The sequence below is a fragment of the Ranitomeya variabilis genome, chromosome 8 (genome assembly GCF_051348905.1).
Source record: "Ranitomeya variabilis isolate aRanVar5 chromosome 8, aRanVar5.hap1, whole genome shotgun sequence".
Taxonomy (NCBI): Eukaryota; Metazoa; Chordata; class Amphibia; order Anura; family Dendrobatidae; genus Ranitomeya; species Ranitomeya variabilis.
This window is the reverse complement of record NC_135239.1, coordinates 154504075-154526818: the sequence shown is the minus strand read 5'-3', so window position 1 is coordinate 154526818 and position 22744 is coordinate 154504075. Positions and strand designations below refer to the sequence as shown.

At 46.7% G+C, this 22744-nt stretch overlaps 1 protein-coding gene across 1 annotated transcript in view; it reads left to right on the top strand.

Annotated features, from left to right (window-relative positions):
- SREBF2 (sterol regulatory element binding transcription factor 2) overlaps positions 1 to 22744 on the top strand; it is a 67435-nt gene that overhangs the window by 30758 nt on the left and 13933 nt on the right. The window contains exons 7-11 of the mRNA XM_077277536.1: positions 134 to 315; positions 2737 to 2929; positions 5189 to 5373; positions 18447 to 18708; positions 18803 to 18972. Coding sequence (XP_077133651.1) covers positions 134 to 315; positions 2737 to 2929; positions 5189 to 5373; positions 18447 to 18708; positions 18803 to 18972 — 992 coding nt within the window. The remainder of the gene's footprint in view (positions 1 to 133; positions 316 to 2736; positions 2930 to 5188; positions 5374 to 18446; positions 18709 to 18802; positions 18973 to 22744) is intronic.

The following is a 22744-nucleotide window of genomic DNA, read 5'->3' as shown; positions in this document are numbered from 1 at the left end:
ACATTGGGCCCGGAGCCGAGTCTTCACCATTTCTCTTCCTCTTCTGCTTATTTCTCAGCCTGTCGCTTTACTGCTTATTTCCACATTCCCACGTTTTTGTTGCTGTCTGTAATATGCCATTGTTATCTTATAGAATATCTGAAGGGCATTGATCTAAGCAGCTTGGTGGACACCAGCATGGAAATGAAGATGGACGAGTTCAACCAAAACCTTCTAATGATGTCTCCGCCAGCATCGGACTCTGGCTCTCCTGCCGTCTTCTCTCCATACTCTGTGGATTCCGAGCCGGGCAGTCCTCTGTTAGATGATGAAAAGGTGAAAGCCGTGCAGTATATGTCATGTCTGGACTTTTCGCTTTATGTGAATATTTGGGATTTTTTTTTTTTTTTTGAACGAGTCAAAATTGAAAGTAGAACTAAGTTGCGCTCTCTGCTCGTGAGGAGGAGTCCCACGTGCCTGAATAGTTTTAGCTTCATCACATGTTTATGGCGTAATTATAGATGGGGAATCGATTTTCAGGACTCTGGTCCAGCAGCCAGGTCAGTCTCCAAGTTATGGCATAATTCAATAACTTTATATAAATTGGATTACCCCCTAGATTTCAATCAAAGGACTCCTCTCCATCGGCCTGGTCATTAATCTGCGATTCTCCTTACCTCCTGGCATTCTGGTCTCTTCTTTCTAGTGCTACATCATCATTGTGGCCTAATGCAAACACTGTGTTGCGTCAGCCATCAGAAGAGCTGGGTATGCCCGGCGGTAAGGAGAATCGCAGGGCTCCCGTCTAAAGGCCCCGTCTCACACAGCGACGCTGCAGCGATACAGACAACGATGCTGATCGCTGCAGCGATACAGACAACGATGCTGATCGCTGCAGCATCGCTGTTTTGTCGTTGTGTGGTCGCTGGGGAGCTGTCACACAGACAGCTCTCTCCAGCGACCAATGATCAGGGGAACGACTTCGGCATCGTTGAAACTGTCTTCAACGATGCCGAAGTCCCCCTGCAGCACCCGGGTAACCAGGGTAAACATCGGGTTACTAAGCGCAGGGCCGCGCTTAGTAACCCGATGTTTACCCTGGTTACCAGCGTAAATGTAAAAAAAAACAAACAGTACATACTCACCATCTGTTGCCCGTCAGGTCCCTTGGCGTCTGCTTCCCGCTCTGACTGTGTGCCGCCGTACAGTGAGAGCAGAGCGCAGCGGTGACGTCACTGCTGTGCTCTCACTTTACGGCGGCAGTCAGAGCAGGAAGCAGACGCCAAGGGACCTGACGGGCAACAGATGGTGAGTATGTAGTGTTTTTTTTTACATTTACGCTGGTAACCAGGGTAAACATCGGGTTACTAAGCGCGGCCCTGCGCTTAGTAACCCGATGTTTACCCTGGTTACCAGTGAAGACATCGCTGGATCGGTGTCACACACACCGATTCAGCGATGTCAGCGGGACCTCAACGACCAAAAAAAGGTCCAGGCCATTCCGACACGACCAGCGATCTCGCAGCAGGGGCCTGATCGCTGGTACGTGTCACACATAGCGAGATCGCTACTGAGGTCGCTGTTGCGTCACAAAACTTGTGACTCAGCAGCGATCTCGCTAGCGATCTCGCTATGTGAGACGGGGCCTTAACAGTCGCAGACTAATGACCTGGCCGATGGAGCGGAGTCCTTTGAATGAAATCTTCCTTCTGTAGGGGTAATCCAATTTATATAAAGTTACTGAATGGTGCCATACCTTGATGATCTGTTGGGGTCCTTCTGAGACCCCCACTAATTCCTAGGACTAGTTTTAGTGCTGCCTCCCCTTCCTGTGCAGCGGAGCACCGGGCTGTGCAGGGAACCCCAGCCTGCCCACGTGAATAGGTCTGTGCTGCAGTTAATTGCATGGTGGGTGTCTGGGACCACCTCTGAAAAGGAAACTGTTATGGGATGGGCCTACAGTGCTATCATAACACTATGGCTTCTTCATTCTCCGAATTGTCTGGTATGTTAGATGTCAGAACCGCATGCATGCTTACGCCTCCCCATCATCTTGCGCATGATGCAAAAAAAAAACAGCGTGTGCATGCGTTTAAATGCTTTTTGGCGTGCGTTTGTGTTTTAGGCGCATGGTGGAGGCGGTGACATCATTTTCTGGACATGCGCTGTCTAAAGTACGCATGCATATCGAAAGCATGCGTATGCATGTCCTTGTGTACCAATGCGTTCCCATAGACAGCAGTGCGGGGTTTTTTTATGCAGTCATCCGCATGCGCATGATTGCGCAATATTTGATGCCTCAAAAAATGCAACTTGTTGCGTTCGCCGGACACCGCGAAACGACGCATGCGAACGCATCTGCAAACGCATGTCCCTGCGTACACCACATTAAAGATAAGTACGCATGCGTTTCATGCAATGCGCACTGAAACACTAAAGTGAACCCGGCCTTAGAAACACAGCTGGAACACTTTCATCATAATGCATTGAATTGGAGCAGCCATACTAAACTAATCGCCCTGTAACCAGCAGAAAACCCAGCATCTCCAGCTGCTCCTGCAGGCTATAATCGGGGTTCAGTACAAGATCAATATTGCAGTGGATGTAGATGAGCGGTTATAATGCTCTCAGTTTGGCCTTCAGTTTTAGTCTATACAATTTGACATGCTGAGACCTTCTTCTTGTTGACTTCGTGCAGTTATGTGTCCTACAGAGTTACGACCGGTGCCTCTTACACAACTTGAATCTGCTTTATAGGTGAAGGATGAGCCTGATTCTCCAACAGGACTTGGCATGATGGATCGCTCCCGGATGCTTCTCTGCACTATGACGTTCCTTTGTTTGACATTTAACCCATTGACATCATTGCTTCATTCGGATAATGGCCAATATTCAGACAGGACAGTGCAGCATGGGACAAGTAGGACTATGCTGGGTATTGAGGTTTCAGGTGCGTCTCCTTTCCATGACTTGTACTGATGTGATGGTATTACAATCCTTTACCTTGAGTAACTACATAGGTTCAGTCTGACACAACCTTATGTTCATTAGACTTAACCGGCTGGACCTGCTGATTTCACTGAGACTACTGTAACTATTTAATGTAACATTCTTTGTAGCTTCCATAGGACTGAATTCACAAACTAAAAACACTATAACATCTTAAATCTATTCTGACCTCCTCCTCCCCATAGACTACAATAGGCATCTGTAATCTGATCCCTCAACAATCCTGCAGCCTGTAGTGTCAGAGCAAGTTTTGTTCAGATTGAATGACGAGTTTGAGAAGCAGGAGGAGGAGAAGTATTGCATACAAAAGGTGTGCATTAAAGGAAATTTGTCAATGGGATAAACCATAAGCTGTCTATATGGGCATGTAGGTCATAGAAAGTTGAGTAAAATGATACCTTGATACTTTGATATCTGCAATCCAGTGTATTCTTTTCCAAAGATATCCATGTTTTTCTTATATGTAAATAAGCTGTTAAGATCTATGGGCTGGGCACTGATCTCCCTCAGAATCTGCCTCCAGAGATTATATGAAATGAAATGGAGAGTTACCAGTGTGAGACAAGTAATGACTGACAGACTGATTTCACTGCAGAACTGTGTGTGATTGTAACTAACTTAGTGCAGCAGAGCTGAACGTTTTTTCACTATATTACTTGGCTCTGCTGCAGATCTGTCCCTGACTACAATGAGCACTTCAGCTTCCATCTCACAGGCAGTCAATGTGCGGGGAGAGGCCGTGCAGCAGAGCTGACAGCACTATGAAAGGGAGATGCATGTGTGTCGTGTAATGAGATCTATTCAGCACTGCTGTACTGTGTAAGGCTGCTTTAACACTAGCGTCGGTACGGGGCCGTCGTGCTGCGTCGGTCCGACGGACCGACGCATACTGTGGAAAAAAATGCCCGACGTGGACAGCGGAAGCAGTCTTACGACGCTTCCACTGCCCCATTGCAAGATCCGGGGAGGAGGGGGCAGAGTTTCGGCCTCGCATGCGTGGTCGAAAATGGCGGACTCGACGCACAAAAAAAGTTACATGTAACTTTTTTTGTGGCGGCGGTCCGCCAAAACTCGACACAACCGTCGCACGACGGTTGCGACGCGTGGCAATACGTCGCAGTGCGTCGGTAATGTTAGTCTATGGGGAAAAAACGCATCTTGCAGACAACTTTGCAGGATGCGTTTTTTCTCCTAAACGACGCATTGCGACGTGCAGGCAAAAACGCTAGTGTGAAAGTAGCCTAAGTTGTAATTGGGCACAGCTCTGCAGTGAGATCGGGAGAGCAGACTGTCAGTCATTACATGTCTCACACTGGTAATGCCCCTTTTTATTTAATATAAGCTCTGGAGGCAGATTCTCATGCAGATCTATGTCCGGCCCATATATCTTAAAAGCTCCTTTACATATTAAAAACGTAGATTTCTCTGGACTAAGACATCAGATCACAGGTACCAAGGTATCATGTTATTCGGCTTCCTATGACCTACATGCCAATATGGACAGCTTGGGGGCGATACTACTAACAGATGACTCTTCATCTTTTTAAAGACTGTAAGATGATTCAATCAATTTGGTTTCAGATTAACACTGAGGACAAATGGACACATTTGTCCCATAAAGGGTTAAAACGGGTGAGGGAGGTGCAGGGTTAAATCTAGAACTACGAAATTTTGCAGGGACACACATTCTTCCTTCTCACCTGCTCATAAATGTAGCATGGCCATGGTTATTTCTCACTGCCACACTCGTACCACTTCTGCTTTAATGTGCACTTATATTATGGAATCATAATAAAGCATCAAAAGTAGCTTTGGTGAGTGCCGCCACGTTATTACTTCTTTTTATATGAATTTAATAAGCACCTGCTTATTCTGAGCACCCGAGTGATGCTTGGAACAGCACCAGCGGTCTGATACGCTCACCCAGAGGAGCACTGCTGACCTCTATTATTCTCTGTGGTCATTAATTTGTGCAGATTGGTGATCTGCACAAATTAAACTGAACTGCGCTGACCATTAAATATAGTATGTTAGAGAGAGGACAGAATAGCAGTCCGCTGCGATGCAATGTAAGGCTGTGGTAGCCACTAGTGTAATGTCCTACATCATAAATGGTAAATATACATTGCGAATAATCCGAGTACTGCCGACATACTGTGAATGCCGAGTATTACCGCTCACGTCTCTCGTTATACTGCAGGTCTGTCTGGGAGCTGGCTTGACTGGCTCATCCCTACATTAATTCTTTGGCTGGTAAATGGCGTGATTGTTCTCAGCGTCTTCATGAAGCTACTGATCCACGGAGAGCCGGTGACACGGTTGCACTCACGTTCTTCTGTAAAGTTTTGGAGGCACCGCAAACAGGCTGACCTGGATCTTGCTCGGGTAATTTTATCACTGCTTTGTTTATTGTTATTTATAGGCCACAATATTTGCTATTTATTTTATGAAATAATTTGTGTAGGTAGCTATAATTTATAGGGGAGAAGTCGTCATCTGGGGTTGATGGGAGCAGAAATGGGTTTCCGTTTCAGTCACTATAATCCTACAGTGCCAAGCCACAAGAAAGCCGAGGAAACCTATGAGGCAGCTAAGAAATCACCTCTTATGTGGGAGAAATTCCTTCCGAACACCAAAACTTGAAAACCAAATCCACGACCCATCCATCTGTAACATATAGTACGTTTAACCCCTTCACAACCACAGACTGTAACTAAACATCAGCACCAATGTTTCTTTACGGTCGGCATTCTTGCAGGGCGTGGGACCCCCAGAGTCCTGACCGGCGACATTATTGGGACCTGATTGGCTCAGGTGCCAATGATGATAACACTGAGTTATCTTCTCGATGCTGCGATCACAACATTTAAAGTTTGTGAGAGGGAGAGGACTTGTTCGCTCACCCCTCTGACATCCCCACAACGTGATAACGTGGAACCAAGGTTTTGTTATGGCAACCGGAGATCAACAACAGTGGCCTGTTAGACCCGGCCAGTAGCAAGGTCTAACAGGCATTATTGCAATGTGTGAGAACACAGATCGGAGAAATTAAAAGTTAAAGTCCCATACAGGGACTAAGTAAATTAGTAAAAGAAAGATTTTGTTTTTTTAAAGCTGTTTAAAAAAACAAAAATCATAGAAGACGACCCAATAAATGTTTATTTATGAAAAAACAAAAATTAACAAAACATTACGCACTTAAGGTATTGCCGGGGCTGGAACGACTCGATCTTTAAAATTGTCACACTATTTAACCTGTTCCGTGAACACTGCAAAAACCTATGCTCTGAACAAAAAGTGGAACAAAACATGCTGAAAAATACAAATGTTAATAAAAACAGTACAGCTGAAAGCGTCATCTTGTCCCGCAAAAAAAGAAGTCGCCATACAGCATCATCAGCGAAAAAATTAAAAAGTTATAGCTCTCACAATATAGCAATACAAAAATTATGTATTTTTTTTTTCTATAAGATAGTTTTTGTGTAAAAGCAGCAAAACATAAAAAAAAATTAGAAATGGTATCGCTGTAATCACACTGACCAAAGAATAAAGCTGCCGCCATAGAAAAACCCCTCAAAAATCTCCCTGAATTGCTGGATTTTGTTCATTGTGCCTCCCAAAAATCTGAATAGAAAGCGATCAAAAAATGTTTTGTGCCTGAAAATTATACCAATAAAAACGTTGACTTGTCCAGCAAAAAACAAGCCCTCCCTTGACTCTGTCAGTCAAAATGTGGAGAAATTATAGCTCTCAAAATATGCAATCGCCAACAGAAGATTCCCTATAATGAAGCAGATGGAGGCACTGTAGACACCAGAGGACCTGTGATCCATCAGTGACCGACTTTTTAGTTTTGTGCACTTCTGAAAAGGACAACACTGAACAAGGGGCAGACGGAGTCCAGAGTAACTCTGCTGCCTTATTATAGTGAATGGATCCCTCAGGGGTCTTATCTGAATCACGTCGCTTGGAGATGTAGATGGAAGCCCCAATGTAAGTGCTCAGCATAGAGTGCAGGATAAATGTGATCCCAAATGTTATGTAAAATATTCTCAGTAAAAACTTTAACTCAATCCACAGAAATACAATTCCCCACTTCATCTGTCAATTGAAATATAGGGGATTTTCACATTACCGGTAGCACAAAGGCTCTGGTAAAGCTTTGTCAACCCCAGCCTTCCTTCCCCCCCCCCCCCAAAAAAAAAAAAAAAAATAAATACAGCAAATTCTGCCCTCCCAAATGCCCCGCTCCTTTCAGGGCCCCAGCCCCAGTTTGCCTAAACTATATTTAGCATTCACATGTTTGGCTTTTCTGTAGTGATGAGGACCCCCTTTAAAATTTATGGTGTGTGTGTCTCCTGCTTCAATTTATGGTGTGTTTGTGTCTCTAGAAGCAGGAGCTTGGCACTACAATGTAATGGCACTACAGCGTACCGCTTATTACAATTTTCTGTGCGCTACAATGGCAGATTTGCAATTTCAACACTAAGCAACATCCACTGCTGCTTGTTTCTGGAAAACACCCATGGAGTCAAGATCGTCACTACACCTGTAGATAAATTCCCAAAGTGGTGCAATTTCCATAATTGGGTCACATGAGCAGGGATTCCGCTTTCCTAGCACTTAGGGGCGCTGTATATGGAGTCCACAGACTATTCTACCAAAAATTATTTTCCATGAGTCAAATAGCACTCCTTCCCTCTCGAGTCTCGCTGTGTGGCTAAGCACAGCCACATATGGGGTATTGTCACGCTGAGCTGAGATTGTGTAACAAATTTTGGTGCAATTTTTACCCATTTCCCCGTGTGAAAATGTAAAGTCTGGGGCTAAAACTAAATTTTGTGTGGTAAAAATGTAATTATTTTTTCCGTGCTGCCCAATGGTATAAAATTATGTGACACACCCTTGGTGTTATTATGATCTCTGCACCCCTAAATCAATTCAGTAGTAGTTGTAGTTTGTAAAATGGGGTCACTTATGGGGGGTTCTGCACCTCTGGGGCTCTGCCTATGTGATTTGGCACCCACAAACCATAACAGCAAAATGTGCACTATAATATGGCGCTCCTTCCCTCTTGAGCTTTGTACTGTGCTTCAGAAGTAGTTTTTGACCACTTATAGGCTACTAGATGGTGGCCTGGTGGCCCGATTCTAACGTATCGGGTATTCTAGAATATGTAGGTAGTATATAGCACAGGCCACGTACTATATTGCAGTCACATAGTATATAATATAGCTACGTAGTATATAACAGCGCACGTAGTACATAACACAGCCACGTAGTATATATCACAGCCACGTAGTGTATTGCACAGCCACGTAGTATATATCACAGCCACGTAGTGTATTGCACAGCCACGTAGTATATATCACAGCCACGTAGTGTATTGCACAGTCACGTAGTATATTGCACAGTCACGTAGTATATTGCACAGTCACGTAGTATATTGCACAGTCACGTAGTATATTGCACAGTCACGTAGTATATTGCACAGTCACGTAGTATATTGCACAGTCACGTAGTATATTGCACAGTCACGTAGTATGTAACACAGCCCACGTAGTATATAGCAATGTGGGCACTATATGCGTGGTAAAAAAGAATTAAAATAAAAAATAAACATATACTCACCTTCCGAAGGCCCCTTGAAGTCCTGGCGCCTGTGTGCGGTGCACACGGCAGCTTCCGGTTCCAGGGTTGCTATGCGCTTAGGACCTGTGATGATGTCGCGGTCACATGACCGTGACATCATGGCAGGTCCTTCTCGCATAGCATCCTTGGCACCGGAACTTGCCACTTGCACTGCCGAGGACAGAGGGCCATGTCGGAAGGTGAGAATAACCTTTTTTTTTCTTATTTTTAACATTAGATCTTTTTACTATTGATGCTGCATATGCAGCATCATTAGTAAAAAGTTGTTCACACAGGGTTAATAGCGATAACTGAGTCCGTTACACCGCGGCATAACGCGGTCCGTTAACGCTGCCATTAACCTTGTGTGAGCGCTGACTGGAGGGGAGTTTGGACGGGACACTGAGTGCAGGGCAGTAAGCAGCGGCCATTTCGCTGCTGGACTGTGCCCGTCGCTGATTGGTCGTGGGCATTTTGCCTGGACCAATCAGCGACTTGGATTTCCGTGACAGACAGAGGCCGCGACCGATGAATATCCGTGACAGACAGACGGAAGTGACCCTTAGACAATTATATATAAAGATTGACGTACTGAGGAGAAATTGCCTTACAAATTTTACAGTTCATTTTCTCTTATTACCCCTTTTGAAAATTACCAACTTGGCGCCAAAGCAACATTTTTTTAAAGGAAAAATTGTACTATTTCATTTACTCAGCTTAATGCTATACAATTTTGTGACTCGTCTAAGGGTTACTCACTACTCACCTAGATGAATTCCTCAAAATATGTAGTTTCCAAAACGGTGTCCCTTGTTTTCCACTGTTTAGGAACATCAGGAGCTCTCCAAACAAGACATCTTGATTCCAGCCAATTTTGAGTTCCAAAATTTAAACTGCTCCTTCCCTTCCGAGCTTTGCCATGCACCCAAACAGTAGTTTTCCTCCACATATGGGGTATCTGCACACTCACGAAAATTGTACAATAAATCATACAGTCTATTTTCTCCTGTTACCCTTGTGATAATGCTAACTTTGTGGCTAGAGTAACATTTTTATGGGAAAAAGAAAAATATTCATTTTTTTTTCCCTCCACATTCCATTATTTCCTGTGAAGCACCTCAGTTAATAAACTTCTTGAATGTGGTTTTCAGCACCTTGAGGGGTGCAGTTTTTAGAATGGTGACAGTTTGGGGTATTTTCTGTCACATAGACCTCCAAAATTACTTCAAATGCAATGTGGTCCCTAAAAAAAAAAAAAAAAAAAATTGATTTTGTAAATGTTGTTAAAATGAGAAATTGCTGATAAAATTTTAACCCTCCTAACTTCCTAGCAAAACTGTTTCAAAAATTGTGCTGCTGTAGAGTAGACATGTGGGAAATGTTATTTATTTATTACCGTATATACTCGAGTATAAGCCGACCCCCTAATTTTGCCATAAAAAACTAAATAAAAGCCTAGTGTGGAAAATGCAGCAGCTACCGGTAAATTTCAAAAATAAAAATAGATACCAATAAAAGTAAAATTAATTGAGACATCAGTAGGTTGTGTTTTTGAATATCCATATTGAATCTGGAACCCCATATAATGCTCCATACAATTCCTGATGGCCCCATAAGATGCTCCATATTAAAATATGCCCCCATATAATGCTGCACAAATGTTGATTATGGCCCCATTAGATGCTCCATACAGACATTTGCCCCGTATAATGCTCCACAAATGCGGCACATGGCCCTATAAGATGCTCCATACACATATTTGCCCCATATAATGCTGCACATGGCCCATACAGATATTTGCCCCATACAGAATTTTGCCCCATATAATGCTGCACATGGCCCCATACAGATATTTGCCCCATATAATGCTGCACATGGCCCCATACAGAATTTTGCCCCATATAATGCTGCACATGGCCCCATACAGATATTTGCCCCATATAATGCTGCACATGGCCCAATAAGATGCCCCATACAGATATTGTTGAGGGAGGATCTAAAGTGATCATTCACGGTTAACTCAGTGATTTCTAAATTAATCTACAGGGCGTTGCCGGCAACTGAAAAAGACCAGACGGAGACGTGTGTCTCTGTTTGGTGGGATCAAGCAGACCTCTGGGCCCCCGTTTATTGTGTATGACTTTTCATAGTCATAGAAATTTATACTTCAACCAATCAGCATAAAAACACGTTCACAGTTCTTAACCTATAAGAATGCAGGAACAGTCTGTACGTCAGTCTCATAGAACAATACACCCTCAGTCTCATGTTCTGTTTAGATTGCAACAATCAAGGTCTCATAACAGCTGTAAACTTTCTCCTACGCCTCATTGGGGGACACAGGACCATGGGTGTTATGCTGCTGCCACTAGGAGGACACTAAGTAGACAGAAAGATTAACTCCTCCTCTGCAGTATACACCCCTTCACTGGATACAATTTCAACCAGTTCTTGCTTAGTGTCTTAGGAGGCACTTGGGTCTTTTTTCCACAGACCCCAACTTTATTTTAATTTTTGATTTTTTTATTTTATGTAAATTTTTAATTTTTTATTTAACGGAGTGAAGGGGGCGACGGGTCCTTTTTTTCATAAGGTCCGCTCTCCCCCGAACCAACAACAGGCGAGCACGGCGAGTATACCTCCCCGTCCCTCTCCTGCGACGTATGGCGCACGAAAAGTTTGCGCCAGGGCAACGGTTCCTCTTTGGTCCCGATTTCCCCCAACCCCCTCCAGGACCCTGCATTACAGCAATGTAATCTGGAGAAGAATGCAGTCCGGAGGGGATGTTGTGCCGCAGCCCCCCTCTGCTACAGCAGCGTGATGCATCAGGGGCCTCTCCATCCCCATCCAGGGTGCATGGATTGAGTTCACATCCTCACAGAAGCGCCCGCGGACCTGTGAGAACCGGGACAATGGCGGCTGTAAGTACCTTCAGGGGACTCCCCCCTGCTCCCCCTTAGCGGCAGCGATGCGGTCCAGGTCCCCAGGGAGAGGCACCGCCGACCGGGGGTCGGTGGTGCTCGGCGGCGCTCCGTCGCGGCCGCCGCCGCACATCGTCGGCAGGCCCCAAAAATTTAGTCCCCGGCTTCTTCAGCCGGAGTAGGCCGCAGGGGAAAAATCTCCTCCCACGGCCGTAGCTCCGCCCCCTACATCGGCGCTTCTCGTCTGGGACGAGAGGCGCCCTCCAAATCTCGGGGGCCATATTTCCTCTCTCCCTGCACGGAGCCCACGCTTCTACAGCGCTCCAAGGAGAACTCCTGGACAAAGAACCGCCATATCTCTCTCTGGGGACACAGACAGGACCGTGGGTAAGCTGCTTCAAGAAAGCTTAACCCTTTCTCTGCGTATACTGCCCGCTCTGTCCCTAAGGCACTATGTCTCAATCCAAGGAGACAAAAAAGGGTAACTAGAAGCACACAGTGTTTTTCACTGTATGTGCCACTTGCAATGCGGCCCTGCCCCGAGCCCACACTAGCCCTTTGTGTGCAGATTGCGTCTCGCCCTCTGTGCAGCCGCCCCTTGCCGACGCCGGTACCGTCACCGATGCCGCAGCCGTCGACCCGGTAGAGCCTCGCCCCCCTGAGTGGGCAACCTCTCTGTCACGATCTGTGGCTTCCCTAGCCAGGGCAATTGACTCCCTCCGGGGCCCCCCTCCAGGTCGGACCGTGGAGGATTCCGACGACGGTATGGATTCTTCTACCAGCAGGGGGCGTACCCGGTCACTTTCAACCCGGGGCTCCAGAAAACGTGTTCACGTTTCATCCCCTGACCATGAGCTAGCGGGCCTTTCAGTACCTGCAAGCTCTGCTTCCAGGTCCCCTTCCCCAAACTCGGATGACTCTGAATATGAGTCCGACATTTCCTACGTTCAGGACTCCCCCTCCTCCCAAGAGTCTCTCGACTCTCTCATTGAGGCGGTAAACCAGACTCTGAAGGTGACTGAGGACTCTGTATCGGAACCCGAACATGTGGTGTCTTTCAAAAAAACTAAACGTGTTAAAAATGTTTTTGTCACTCACCCTCACTTTAAGGAGATTGTACAAAAACATAGGGATCGCCCAGATAAACGCTTCTTAGGACAAAAGTCCATCGAGGCCAAATACCCTTTTTCTCGGGAATTAGTCAAGGACTGGCTGCAGTCTCCCTCGGTGGACCCTGCTGTGTCACACCTCGCGTCCAAGACCATCCTGTCTCTTTCGGACGGTTCCTCCGTTAAGAATCCCTCCGATCGCCAGATTGATTATCTGGCTCGTTCCGCCTTCGAGGCCACAGGAGCGTCTCTCTTCCCATCCTTCGCCGCCTCTTGGGTGGCTAAGGCTATGGTCTCTTGGACCGAGACTCTTTCCTCTAAAGCCAGTGATTTACCTCCAGAAGCCAGCATCCTGGTTAACCAGATAGCGCAGGCCGGAGACTTCGTAGTCAACGCCTCTATGGACGCAGCCAATTGCGCTGCACAGGCAGCCGCCAATGCAATTTCCATCAGGAGAGCCCTGTGGCTCAGGGATTGGCGAGCAGATTCGGCTTCTAAACGTTCTCTAACAGCCCTGCCTTACCAGGCTGGTCGGCTATTTGGAGAAAAATTGGACCAAATGATCTCGGATGCTACCGGAGGGAAAAGTAAATTTCTCCCCCAGCAAAAGCCTACCCGGTCCTTTCGGTACCAGCAGCAACCTCCATTTCGGCCTTTTCGGTCCAATACTAACTGGTCTTCTACATCCTCTACCCCCGCATCAGGACGAGGTTCGCGCGGTGGCCGAGGCACCCAGGTCTCTTACAGACCTAATCGTAACTGGAGACCCAGGCCTAAACCTCCCGGGCCTAAGGGATCCGCATCCCATGGATCCTCCGCCCAATGACTCCTTGCATCATCCGGTGGACTCCAACAAAGTAGGCGGACGTCTACTCTTGTTCCGTCAAGCCTGGCTCTCAGTCGTTTCCGACGAGTGGGTCAGAGAACTGGTGTCCACCGGATATAAAATAGAATTTTCCCCCCTACACGCTTCTTCCAGTCTTGCCCTCAAAGGTCAAAGGCCACAGCGTTTCTCCAGGCAATACGGGCACTACAAAGGGACGGAGTAATCATTCCGGTCCCCCTAGAACAAAGATTCAAGGGTTTCTATTCCAATCTGTTCGTGGTCCCAAAGAAGGACGGATCACTACGTCCGATCCTAGACCTGAAGCTACTGAACAGATTCATAAAAATCCGACACTTCAGGATGGAATCCCTCCGTTCTGTGGTCGCGTCTATGGAAAAGGGAGAATTCCTGGCATCCATAGACATCAAGGATGCCTACCTGCACATACCGATCTTCCCTCCGCATCAGCAGTTCCTTCGCTTCGCTTTTTGCGGGGAACACTTCCAATTTGTGGCCTTGCCCTTCGGTCTCGCCACCGCTCCCAGAGTTTTCACGAAGGTCATGGCGGCTGCCATGGCCATTCTTCATTCCAGGGGAGTGGTGGTAATTCCGTACTTGGACGACCTACTGATAAAGGGTCCTTCCTACCCAGCGTGCGAAGAGTCCGTCGTTCTCACGGTGGATACGCTTTCTCGCCTGGGATGGAAGATAAACTTCGAAAAATCTTTTCCAATTCCGGCTCAACAAATCTCCTTCCTGGGGATGATACTGGACACTTCCCGCGGTCTGGTCATACTCCCTCAAGACAAGGCTTTGGCCTTGCAGCAGGGAGCCCAGCGTCTTTCTCGTCCAGTATCCCACTCCATTCGCGCCAGCATGCGAGTTCTCGGGCAGATGGTAGCGACCATGGAAGCGGTCCCATTTGCGCAGTTTCACCTCCGTCCCCTGCAGCATGCGCTACTGTCGGCTTGGGACGGCAACCCGTCCTCCCTCGACCGCCGATTCATCCTGTCCCCTCGGGTCAGGAAGACCCTCAGGTGGTGGACGCTGAAGTCCTCCCTAACCCAGGGAAGGTCCTTTCTCCCAGTACGGTGGCTGGTGGTGACCACCGATGCCAGTCTCATAGGCTGGGGAGCGGTCTTCAACCATCACACAGCCCAGGGGCGGTGGTCCATTCAAGAGTCTCGCCTCGCCATCAATATCCTCGAAATTCGAGCTATCAGGCTAGCATTGTTCCACTTTCACCGACTTCTGGCAGGTCATCCAGTCAGAATCCAGTCCGACAACGCCACGGCCGTGGCATACATCAACCGTCAGGGCGGAACTCGCAGCAAGACGGCCATGCTCGAGGTGTCTCACATCCTCCATTGGGCGGAGTCGAACCATTCGCCCATCTCGGCGATCCACATTCCAGGTGTGGAAAATTGGGCGGCGGACTTCCTCAGCCGCCAGGGCATTGCCTCCGGAGAGTGGTCTCTCCACCCGGAGGTCTTCCAGCAGATTTGCCATCGCTGGGGGACCCCGGATGTGGATCTCATGGCTTCCAGGATGAACAACAAGGTTCCTCAGTTCCTTGCTCGGTCCCTCGACCCACGGGCCCTCGGAGTAGACGCCCTGGTCCTGCCTTGGCGCCAATTCCGCCTCCCGTACATTTTTCCTCCTCTTCCCCTACTACCGAGGGTCATCAAAAAGATCAGGGCAGAGGGGGTACCAGTGATTCTCGTCGCGCCAGACTGGCCGCGTCGGGCATGGTACGCCGAACTGGTTCAGCTGGTGGCCGACGTCCCCTGGCGTCTTCCAGATCGCGCGGATCTCCTTTCCCAGGGCCCGATTTACCACCAGAACTCAAGGGCCCTGTCTTTGACGGCCTGGCCGTTGAGTCCTGGATTCTAGGCCAAGCGGGTTTCTCTCCCAGGGTGTCCTCCACCATGATCAGAGCTAGGAAACCTGTTTCCATGCGTAGTTACCACCGTACCTGGCGAATTTTTTTCTCATGGTGCGATGCACAGGGACGATCTCCTCTAGTATTTTCTATTCCTTCTATACTGGAGTTTCTTCAGTCCGGACTAGAGTCGGGACTTGCCCTTAGCTCCCTAAAGGGTCAGGTTTCGGCATTGTCAGTCTTTTTCCAGCGGAAGATTGCCAATAGGTTGCCGGTGAAAACTTTCTTCCAGGGAGTTTCCCGTGTGGCGCCTCCCTACAAGTCACCTTTGGATCCGTGGGATCTCAACTTAGTTCTCGGAGCTCTTCAGGAGACTCCCTTCGAACCGCTACAGGACGTTTCCTTGACATTCCTTTCTTGGAAGGTAGTCTTCCTAGTAGCCGTCACGTCCATCAGAAGGGTCTCGGAGTTGGCTGCGCTCTCCTGCCGCCCTCCCTTTCTCATTTTTCATCCGGACAAGGCGGTATTGAGGACCTCTCCCACCTTTTTGCCCAAGGTCGTCTCCTCTTTCCACCTCAATGAGGAGATTGTTCTGCCTTCGTTCTGCCCGGCTCCTGTCCATCGCATCGAAAAGGCTCTACACACTCTTGATGTGGTGAGGGCTCTTCGTCGGTACGTCTCAAGGACGGCTCCCTTCCGCACGTCAGACGTCCTGTTCGTACTTCCAGAGGGGCCCAGGAGGGGGTTCTCCTGCTTCAAAAGCCACTCTGGCAAAATGGATTCGGTCAGCCATTCAAGAATCTTATCGTGTCAAAGGTGTTCCTATCCCAGCTGCGATCAAGGCTCATTCTACTCGGTCAGTAGGCGCCTCGTGGGCCATTCGGCACCAGGCGTCAGCACAGCAGGTCTGCAAGGCTGCGACGTGGTCCAGTTTGCACACTTTTACCAAGCATTACCACATTCATTCTATCTCTTCTGCAGACGCCGCCCTTGGCAGGCGCATTCTACAAGCGGCAGTACCTTAAGCCGTAAGCCAGTGTTACATGGGGTTTTAGCATATTGCTCCCCACCCAGGGACTGCTTTTGTACGTCCCATGGTCCTGTGTCCCCCAATGAGGCGTAGGAGAAAAGGAGATTTTTGTTTACTTACCGTAAAATCTTTTTCTCCGAGCCACTCATTGGGGGACACAGCACCCACCCTGTTAGCCTGTTTTGGCTTGTTGTTACTTCTTTGGTTTTGACATAGTTGTCTTTGTTCATGCTCCTACTGCTTTACTACCGAACTGGTTGAAATTGTATCCAGTGAAGGGGTGTATACTGCAGAGGAGGAGTTAATCTTTCTGTCTACTTAGTGTCCTCCTAGTGGCAGCAGCATAACACCCATGGTCCTGTGTCCCCCAATAAGTGGCTCGGAGAAAAAGATTTTACGGTAAGTAAACAAAAATCTCCTTTTAGCCTAGTAACAAAATTTATCTTGAAACAGCAAAATGGAGTCGAAAAGCACAAAATGGAGAATCTTTCTTAATTTGTCCCTTCACAATATTTGCCCCATATAATTCTGCACATGGCCCCATAAGATGCTCCATACAGACATTTGCCCTATATGCTGTTGCTGCCCCCGACACTTGCTATATTCACCTGCTCCGCATTCCACCATCGGCGCCGCTGTCTTCCCCGTCCTCTGTCTGCACTGACTGTTCAGGCAGAGGGCGGCGCGCACACTAATTGCGTCACCGCGCCCTCTGAACGGAGCGTCACTGCAGAGGACGGGGAAGACGCGGCGGTGGTGGAACGGGGAGCAAGTGAATATCGCGCACTGCGTTATACTCACCTGCTTCTGGCGCTGTCTGGTTCTCCGGCGTCGGCAGCTTCTTCCTGTATTGAGCGGTCACATGGTACCGCTCATTACAGTAATTAATATGCGGCTCCACCCCTATGGGAGTGGAGTGGGGTCCATATTCATTACTGTAATGAGCGGTACCATGTGACCGCTCACTACAGGAAGAAGCTGTCAGCGCCCGGAGAACGAGGGACCTGCAGGGACCGCGCCAGGAGCAGGTGAGTTATTACACAGCTGCCGGTCCCCCTCCCCTGCCGACCCCTGGGTATGACTCGAGTATAAGCCGAGAGGGACAATTTCAGCCTAAAAAAATGGGCTGAAATTCTCGGCTTATACTCGAGTATTTGCGGTAACTAATTTGTATGACTTGACTCTCTGGATTAAGGGCATACACATTTTTGAAAGTTTGAAAAATGCTAAATTTTCTAAATTTTTGCCAAAATTCTGATATTTTCACAAGCGGAAAAAAATATCGACCTAAATTTATCACCAACATATGAAGTACAGTAGGTGTCGAGAAAACAATCTCAGAATCATTGGGATACGTTGAAATGTTCCAGAGTTATTACATAAAGGCACTGGTCAGAATTGAAAAAAAATGGCGTGGTCAGGAAAGTGAAAACGGGGGAGGATTGAAGGGGTTAAAGCCTCGTGTAGGACTAAAGTATTGATGACCGGTCCACAGGCTGGATCCGTGGGTTGGAAATAAGCGATGTAATTGTGGAACACAGCAGTGGCCGCTGCCGAATATTGAAAGTTATTTCCTATTCAGTTGAATGGGAGATAAAGTAGAATACTTGGCAGCAGCCACTAATACATGGTACAAAGAGGGGAATGGAAAATACTTGGCAGCTGCCACTAAGCAATCTGTAGACTATTGTATTCTGCCATAGGGATGGACAATACCATTGGGCAATCTGTGCAGCCGCACAAGGATAAGGGGGCCACTACCACCTCCAAAGCAGCTGACATTGTCCATTATTATGAGCTATTGGACTACAAGGGGCCTTGTTCTGTCTTTGACCTCTTCCACATCGCTTAGTTTGAGTCAGTCCAGTTTCCAGTTGATCTGTGGGGGTGCAGAGTGTCGGACGCCCACTAATCTTATATTGATGACCTTCAGTAATAAATTATTTGGCAAAGAGTTTCATAGTCTCGCTGCTTAGAAGCCCCACCTGTTGATCGTCTGTGCTTGTGGATGACAACAATGCTAGTCGGTGCATATACATAATGTACTGCTTTATTTCAGGGAGATTTTGGAGCTGCAGCAGTGAATTTACAGACTTGCCTGTGTGTATTGGGGCGCTCTCTCCCTACTTCCCGCTTTGACCTTGCGTGCAGCCTGTCTTGGAACGTTATCCGTTGCAGTCTTCAGAAGATCAGTCTGGTGCGTTGGCTGCTCAAACGAACCCCAGGCCACTGTAAGAAGGCCGAATTCCAGGATGAAGCCACAACCAGCGCTCGGGATGCCGCCCTTGTGTATCATAAGTTGCACCAGCTACATTTGACAGGTACTGTCCTAGACAGATGGCTCACGTACAAGAACAGCAATTCTGACTCCAGGTCTCCTGCCTCCATATTGACTCTTTCATTTGTTCACTTCAGGGAAGTTGCCGTCAAGTTGGCGTTGCTCAGGATTGAATCTGTCGCTCTGTGCAGTAAACCTAGCGGAGTGCGCTGGTGACAAGATCTCCCCTACCTTACTGGCAGAAGTCCACCTGACCACCGCTGTGCAGATGAAGATCACCTTCTCCGGGAGATTCTCTTTCCTCACTGTACGTCTCACTAAACCTCAGTTTTACTGTCACGCTTTATCATTACAGAAACTTTTCAACCTTATAATCAAATTGTACTTGAATATTTCCTGTTTAAATGGAGTCTGTTATGGCCAAACCTGTAATTAAACTGCCAGTACACGAACAAGGGGGCTTGGCCCCTATAAAATCATACCTGTACTATAGATCTTACTGCTTTTGTTGTGTAGAAAAAAACTTGTATTTAAAATGTGAACCAGGGCTTCTCGATGCCCCCTTGGAATGGTCAAGGGCCCCATGCACCATTCAGTCCCCTAAAGTAACATGAGGCAATTTACCCCTTAGCTGAATTATCAGCCATTGCTTGTCCACAGCGTGCACTGCCATAATTGACGTGCGCACTCCTGGAGCCCAGTAGCCGCAGATAGTGTGAGTGCGTGCTCCTTTCTTACTTCGCCCCTGACTGTAGCAGCTTCTCACTACATGTGCAAGTGCTTCTCACTAAATTAGAATATCAGCAAAAAGTGAATTTATTTCAGTTCTTCAATACAAAAAGTGAAACTCGTATATAGAGTCATTACAGACCGAGTGATCTATTTCAAGTGTTTATTTCTGTTAATGTTGATGATTATGGCTTATAGCAAATGAAAACCCAAAAGTAATTATCTCAGTAAATTATAATAATTAACAGTAAACGCCTGCAAAGGCTTCCTAAGCGTGTAAAGTATCCCTTAGTCTGTTTCAGTAGCTCCACAATCATGGGGAAGACTGCTGACTTGATAGATGTCCAGAAGGCAGTCACTGACACACTCCACAAGGAGGGTAAGTCACACAAGGTCATTTCTAAAGAAGCTGGCTGCTCACAGAGTGCTGTTTCCAAGCATATTAATGGAATGTTGAGTGGAAGGAAAAAGTGTGGTAGAAAAAGCTGCACAAGCAACTGGGATAACTGCAGCCTTGAAAGGATTGTTAAGAAAAAGCCATTCAAAAATTTGGTTGAGATTCAGAAGGAGTGGACTGCTGCTGGAGTCATTGCTTCAAGAGCCACCACACACAGACGTAACCAGGACAAGGGCTACAAGTGTCTCATTCCTTGTGTCAAGCCATGACCAATAGACAACGCCAGAAGCCTCTTACCTGGGCCAAGGAGAAATAGAACTGGATTGTTGCTCAGTCATCCAAGGTGTTATTTTCAGATGAAAGTAAATTTTGCATTTCATTTGGAAATCAAGGTCCCAGAGTCTGGAGGAAGAGTGAAGAGGCCATAATCCAACTGCTTGAGGTCTAGTGTGAAGTTTCCATGTCATCTGCTGGTGTAGGTCCACTGTGTTTTATCAAGACCAAAGTCAGTGCAGCCGTCCACCAGGAAACTTTAGAGCACTTCATGCTTCCCTCTGCCAACAAGCTTTTTGGAGATGGAAATTTCATTCTCCAGCAGGACTTGTCACCTGTCCACACTGCCAACAGTACCAATACCTGGTTTACAAGCAACAGTATCACTGTGCTTGATTGGCCAGCAAAGTCGCCTCACCTTAACTCCATAGAGAAATTATGGAGTATTGTCAAGAGGAAGATGGGAGACACCAGACCCCACAATGCAGACGAGCTGAAGGCAAAGCAACCTGGGCTTCCATAACCCCTCAGCAGTACCACAGGCTGATCACCTCCACGCCACGAGGCATTTATGCAGTAATTGAAGCAAAATGAGCCCTGACCAAGTATTTAGTGCATTTACTGAACATACATTTCAGTAGGCCAACATTTCGGATCTTAAAATTATTTTTCAAGCTGCTGTTATAAAGTATTCTAATTTACTGAGATAATGACTTTTGGGTTTTCATTGGCTGTAAGCCATAATCATCAACATTAACAGAAATAAACACATGAAATAGATCACTCTGTTTGTAATGACTCTATATAATATGAGATTCACTTTTTGTATTGAAGAACTGAAATAAATGAACTTTTTGATGACATAATTTTGTGAGAAGCGCTTGTACGTCCATCAGAGCAGTGAGCCACTTGGCTCCAGGAGTGTCTGTGCACACGCACGAGCCCATGAAGGCCGCCCGAGCACCATCACTCAGGCTATCGGGCAGTGCACCGCCTTCTGTCTGCATTGAGTTCGTCACCATGCCAAAGATGCACAGAGGAGCCCTTAATTACATTTTTTTTCTGGATAACGTGAGCAGTAAAAGATGCAATACAAGAAGCTGAATAACATGTCACCTTGATATCTGCGGTCTGATGTTTTAGTCCTGAGAAATACACGTTTCTGAATATGTAAACTAGCTGTTAACGTCTCTTCTAGCCCCGAGATGTTATCAAGGTTCTGCCCCCAGCACTTATATTAATGCTTGGCATTTCCTCGGTGGGCATATTGATCCTGTCTCTGAATGTGTGATGTCAGGCTTTGTGCAGATCGTCACTGTCCTGCGCAATGATCTGCTCTTCTATGGACACTGGCACCAACCATCTCCTCAGGAGTACAATGAAGGCAGGACACGGCACACCATCACATCACAGGTATCGGGGTGTCCCGTTATTCAGCTTCCTGTGACCTACATGCCCGTATTGATAACATAGAGGGGTTCATCCTACTGATAGATCCCCTTTAGGCTCAGGAGCCACAATGTCCTTACATCCTGTCTTATGAATGATTGATACAAATTCTGTATCTGATGAAATGAGCTGCCTCTGCCTCCACTTACAAAGACACTGCTTGCTTATATTATTTTGAAGCAGTAGTAAGCCATCATTTTTTCATCCTGAGCAATGCATATGAACAGCATTGTCCTAAAATCCCCATGATAAACAGCACAAATCTTCTAGAAGTGGTCTGCATACCTATATAAATACATATATTTTTATTATAGCCCCTTTGCATTTCATAATGCATATATCTGTCACCAGTAAGGGTTAATTCCTGTTCTATGATGGATGGATATATCTATATGTACACGACCTTGCATGTTCTGCCACCAGACCCAGAAAACAATAACCATGAACACTGATAAAAACTAATAAAACAATAAACATACTTAACTGCTAGTGGCATGTCCGTAATGACCCGACCTATAAAATAATTAATCTGAATAGCAAACGAACGCACCAACAAAAGACAGAACTGCTTTCTTATTCTCTTTATCTGCCCCCCAATCACCGGGACAATTGTGGTAAGAAAAAATCATGTACCTGAAATGTCGATGGATGAGTCAAATAAACCCTTCAACAGACAGTTATGGCTTCAGATAATATTGAGCGAGATAAAAAAGGGATTTTATTATGGAAATGTAACAAAATATAAAAAATGGCCCCGTTTCTTCAGTTTGCACCAGAAATCTGGTAATACTGTTGGAAATGTCGCAACAATTTAGCGAGACTTGGCATTTTTACACCAGTCCTGACTGCGTCTGGCGTTTGTTCTGAACTTAGGGTGGAGTTTGATGGGAAGTGGTCGCGGCCGAGTGTCATTTACAAATTATTGAAGTACATACCATCGAGATGTATGCTGGTCGGTGACTGGAGTACAGTTTCTACAATGGCGCACGACAGCTAAAAGCCAAGCCAAATTCATTAATTAGTGAATGCAAATTGCCCGTCTTGCTAAATTGGGACTTTGGCATTGTCATAATGGTACTGTCCTGCCAAATAATGTTCATGCGTCACCTTAACTACACAGTAAACGCAAAACTGAAAGAATTGGTTTTTTTTGTTTTTTTTTTTTTTTCCATTCTTCTCCCCAAAACCTCATTTGTACCCCATAATGGTGCCATTTAAATAATACATCTTG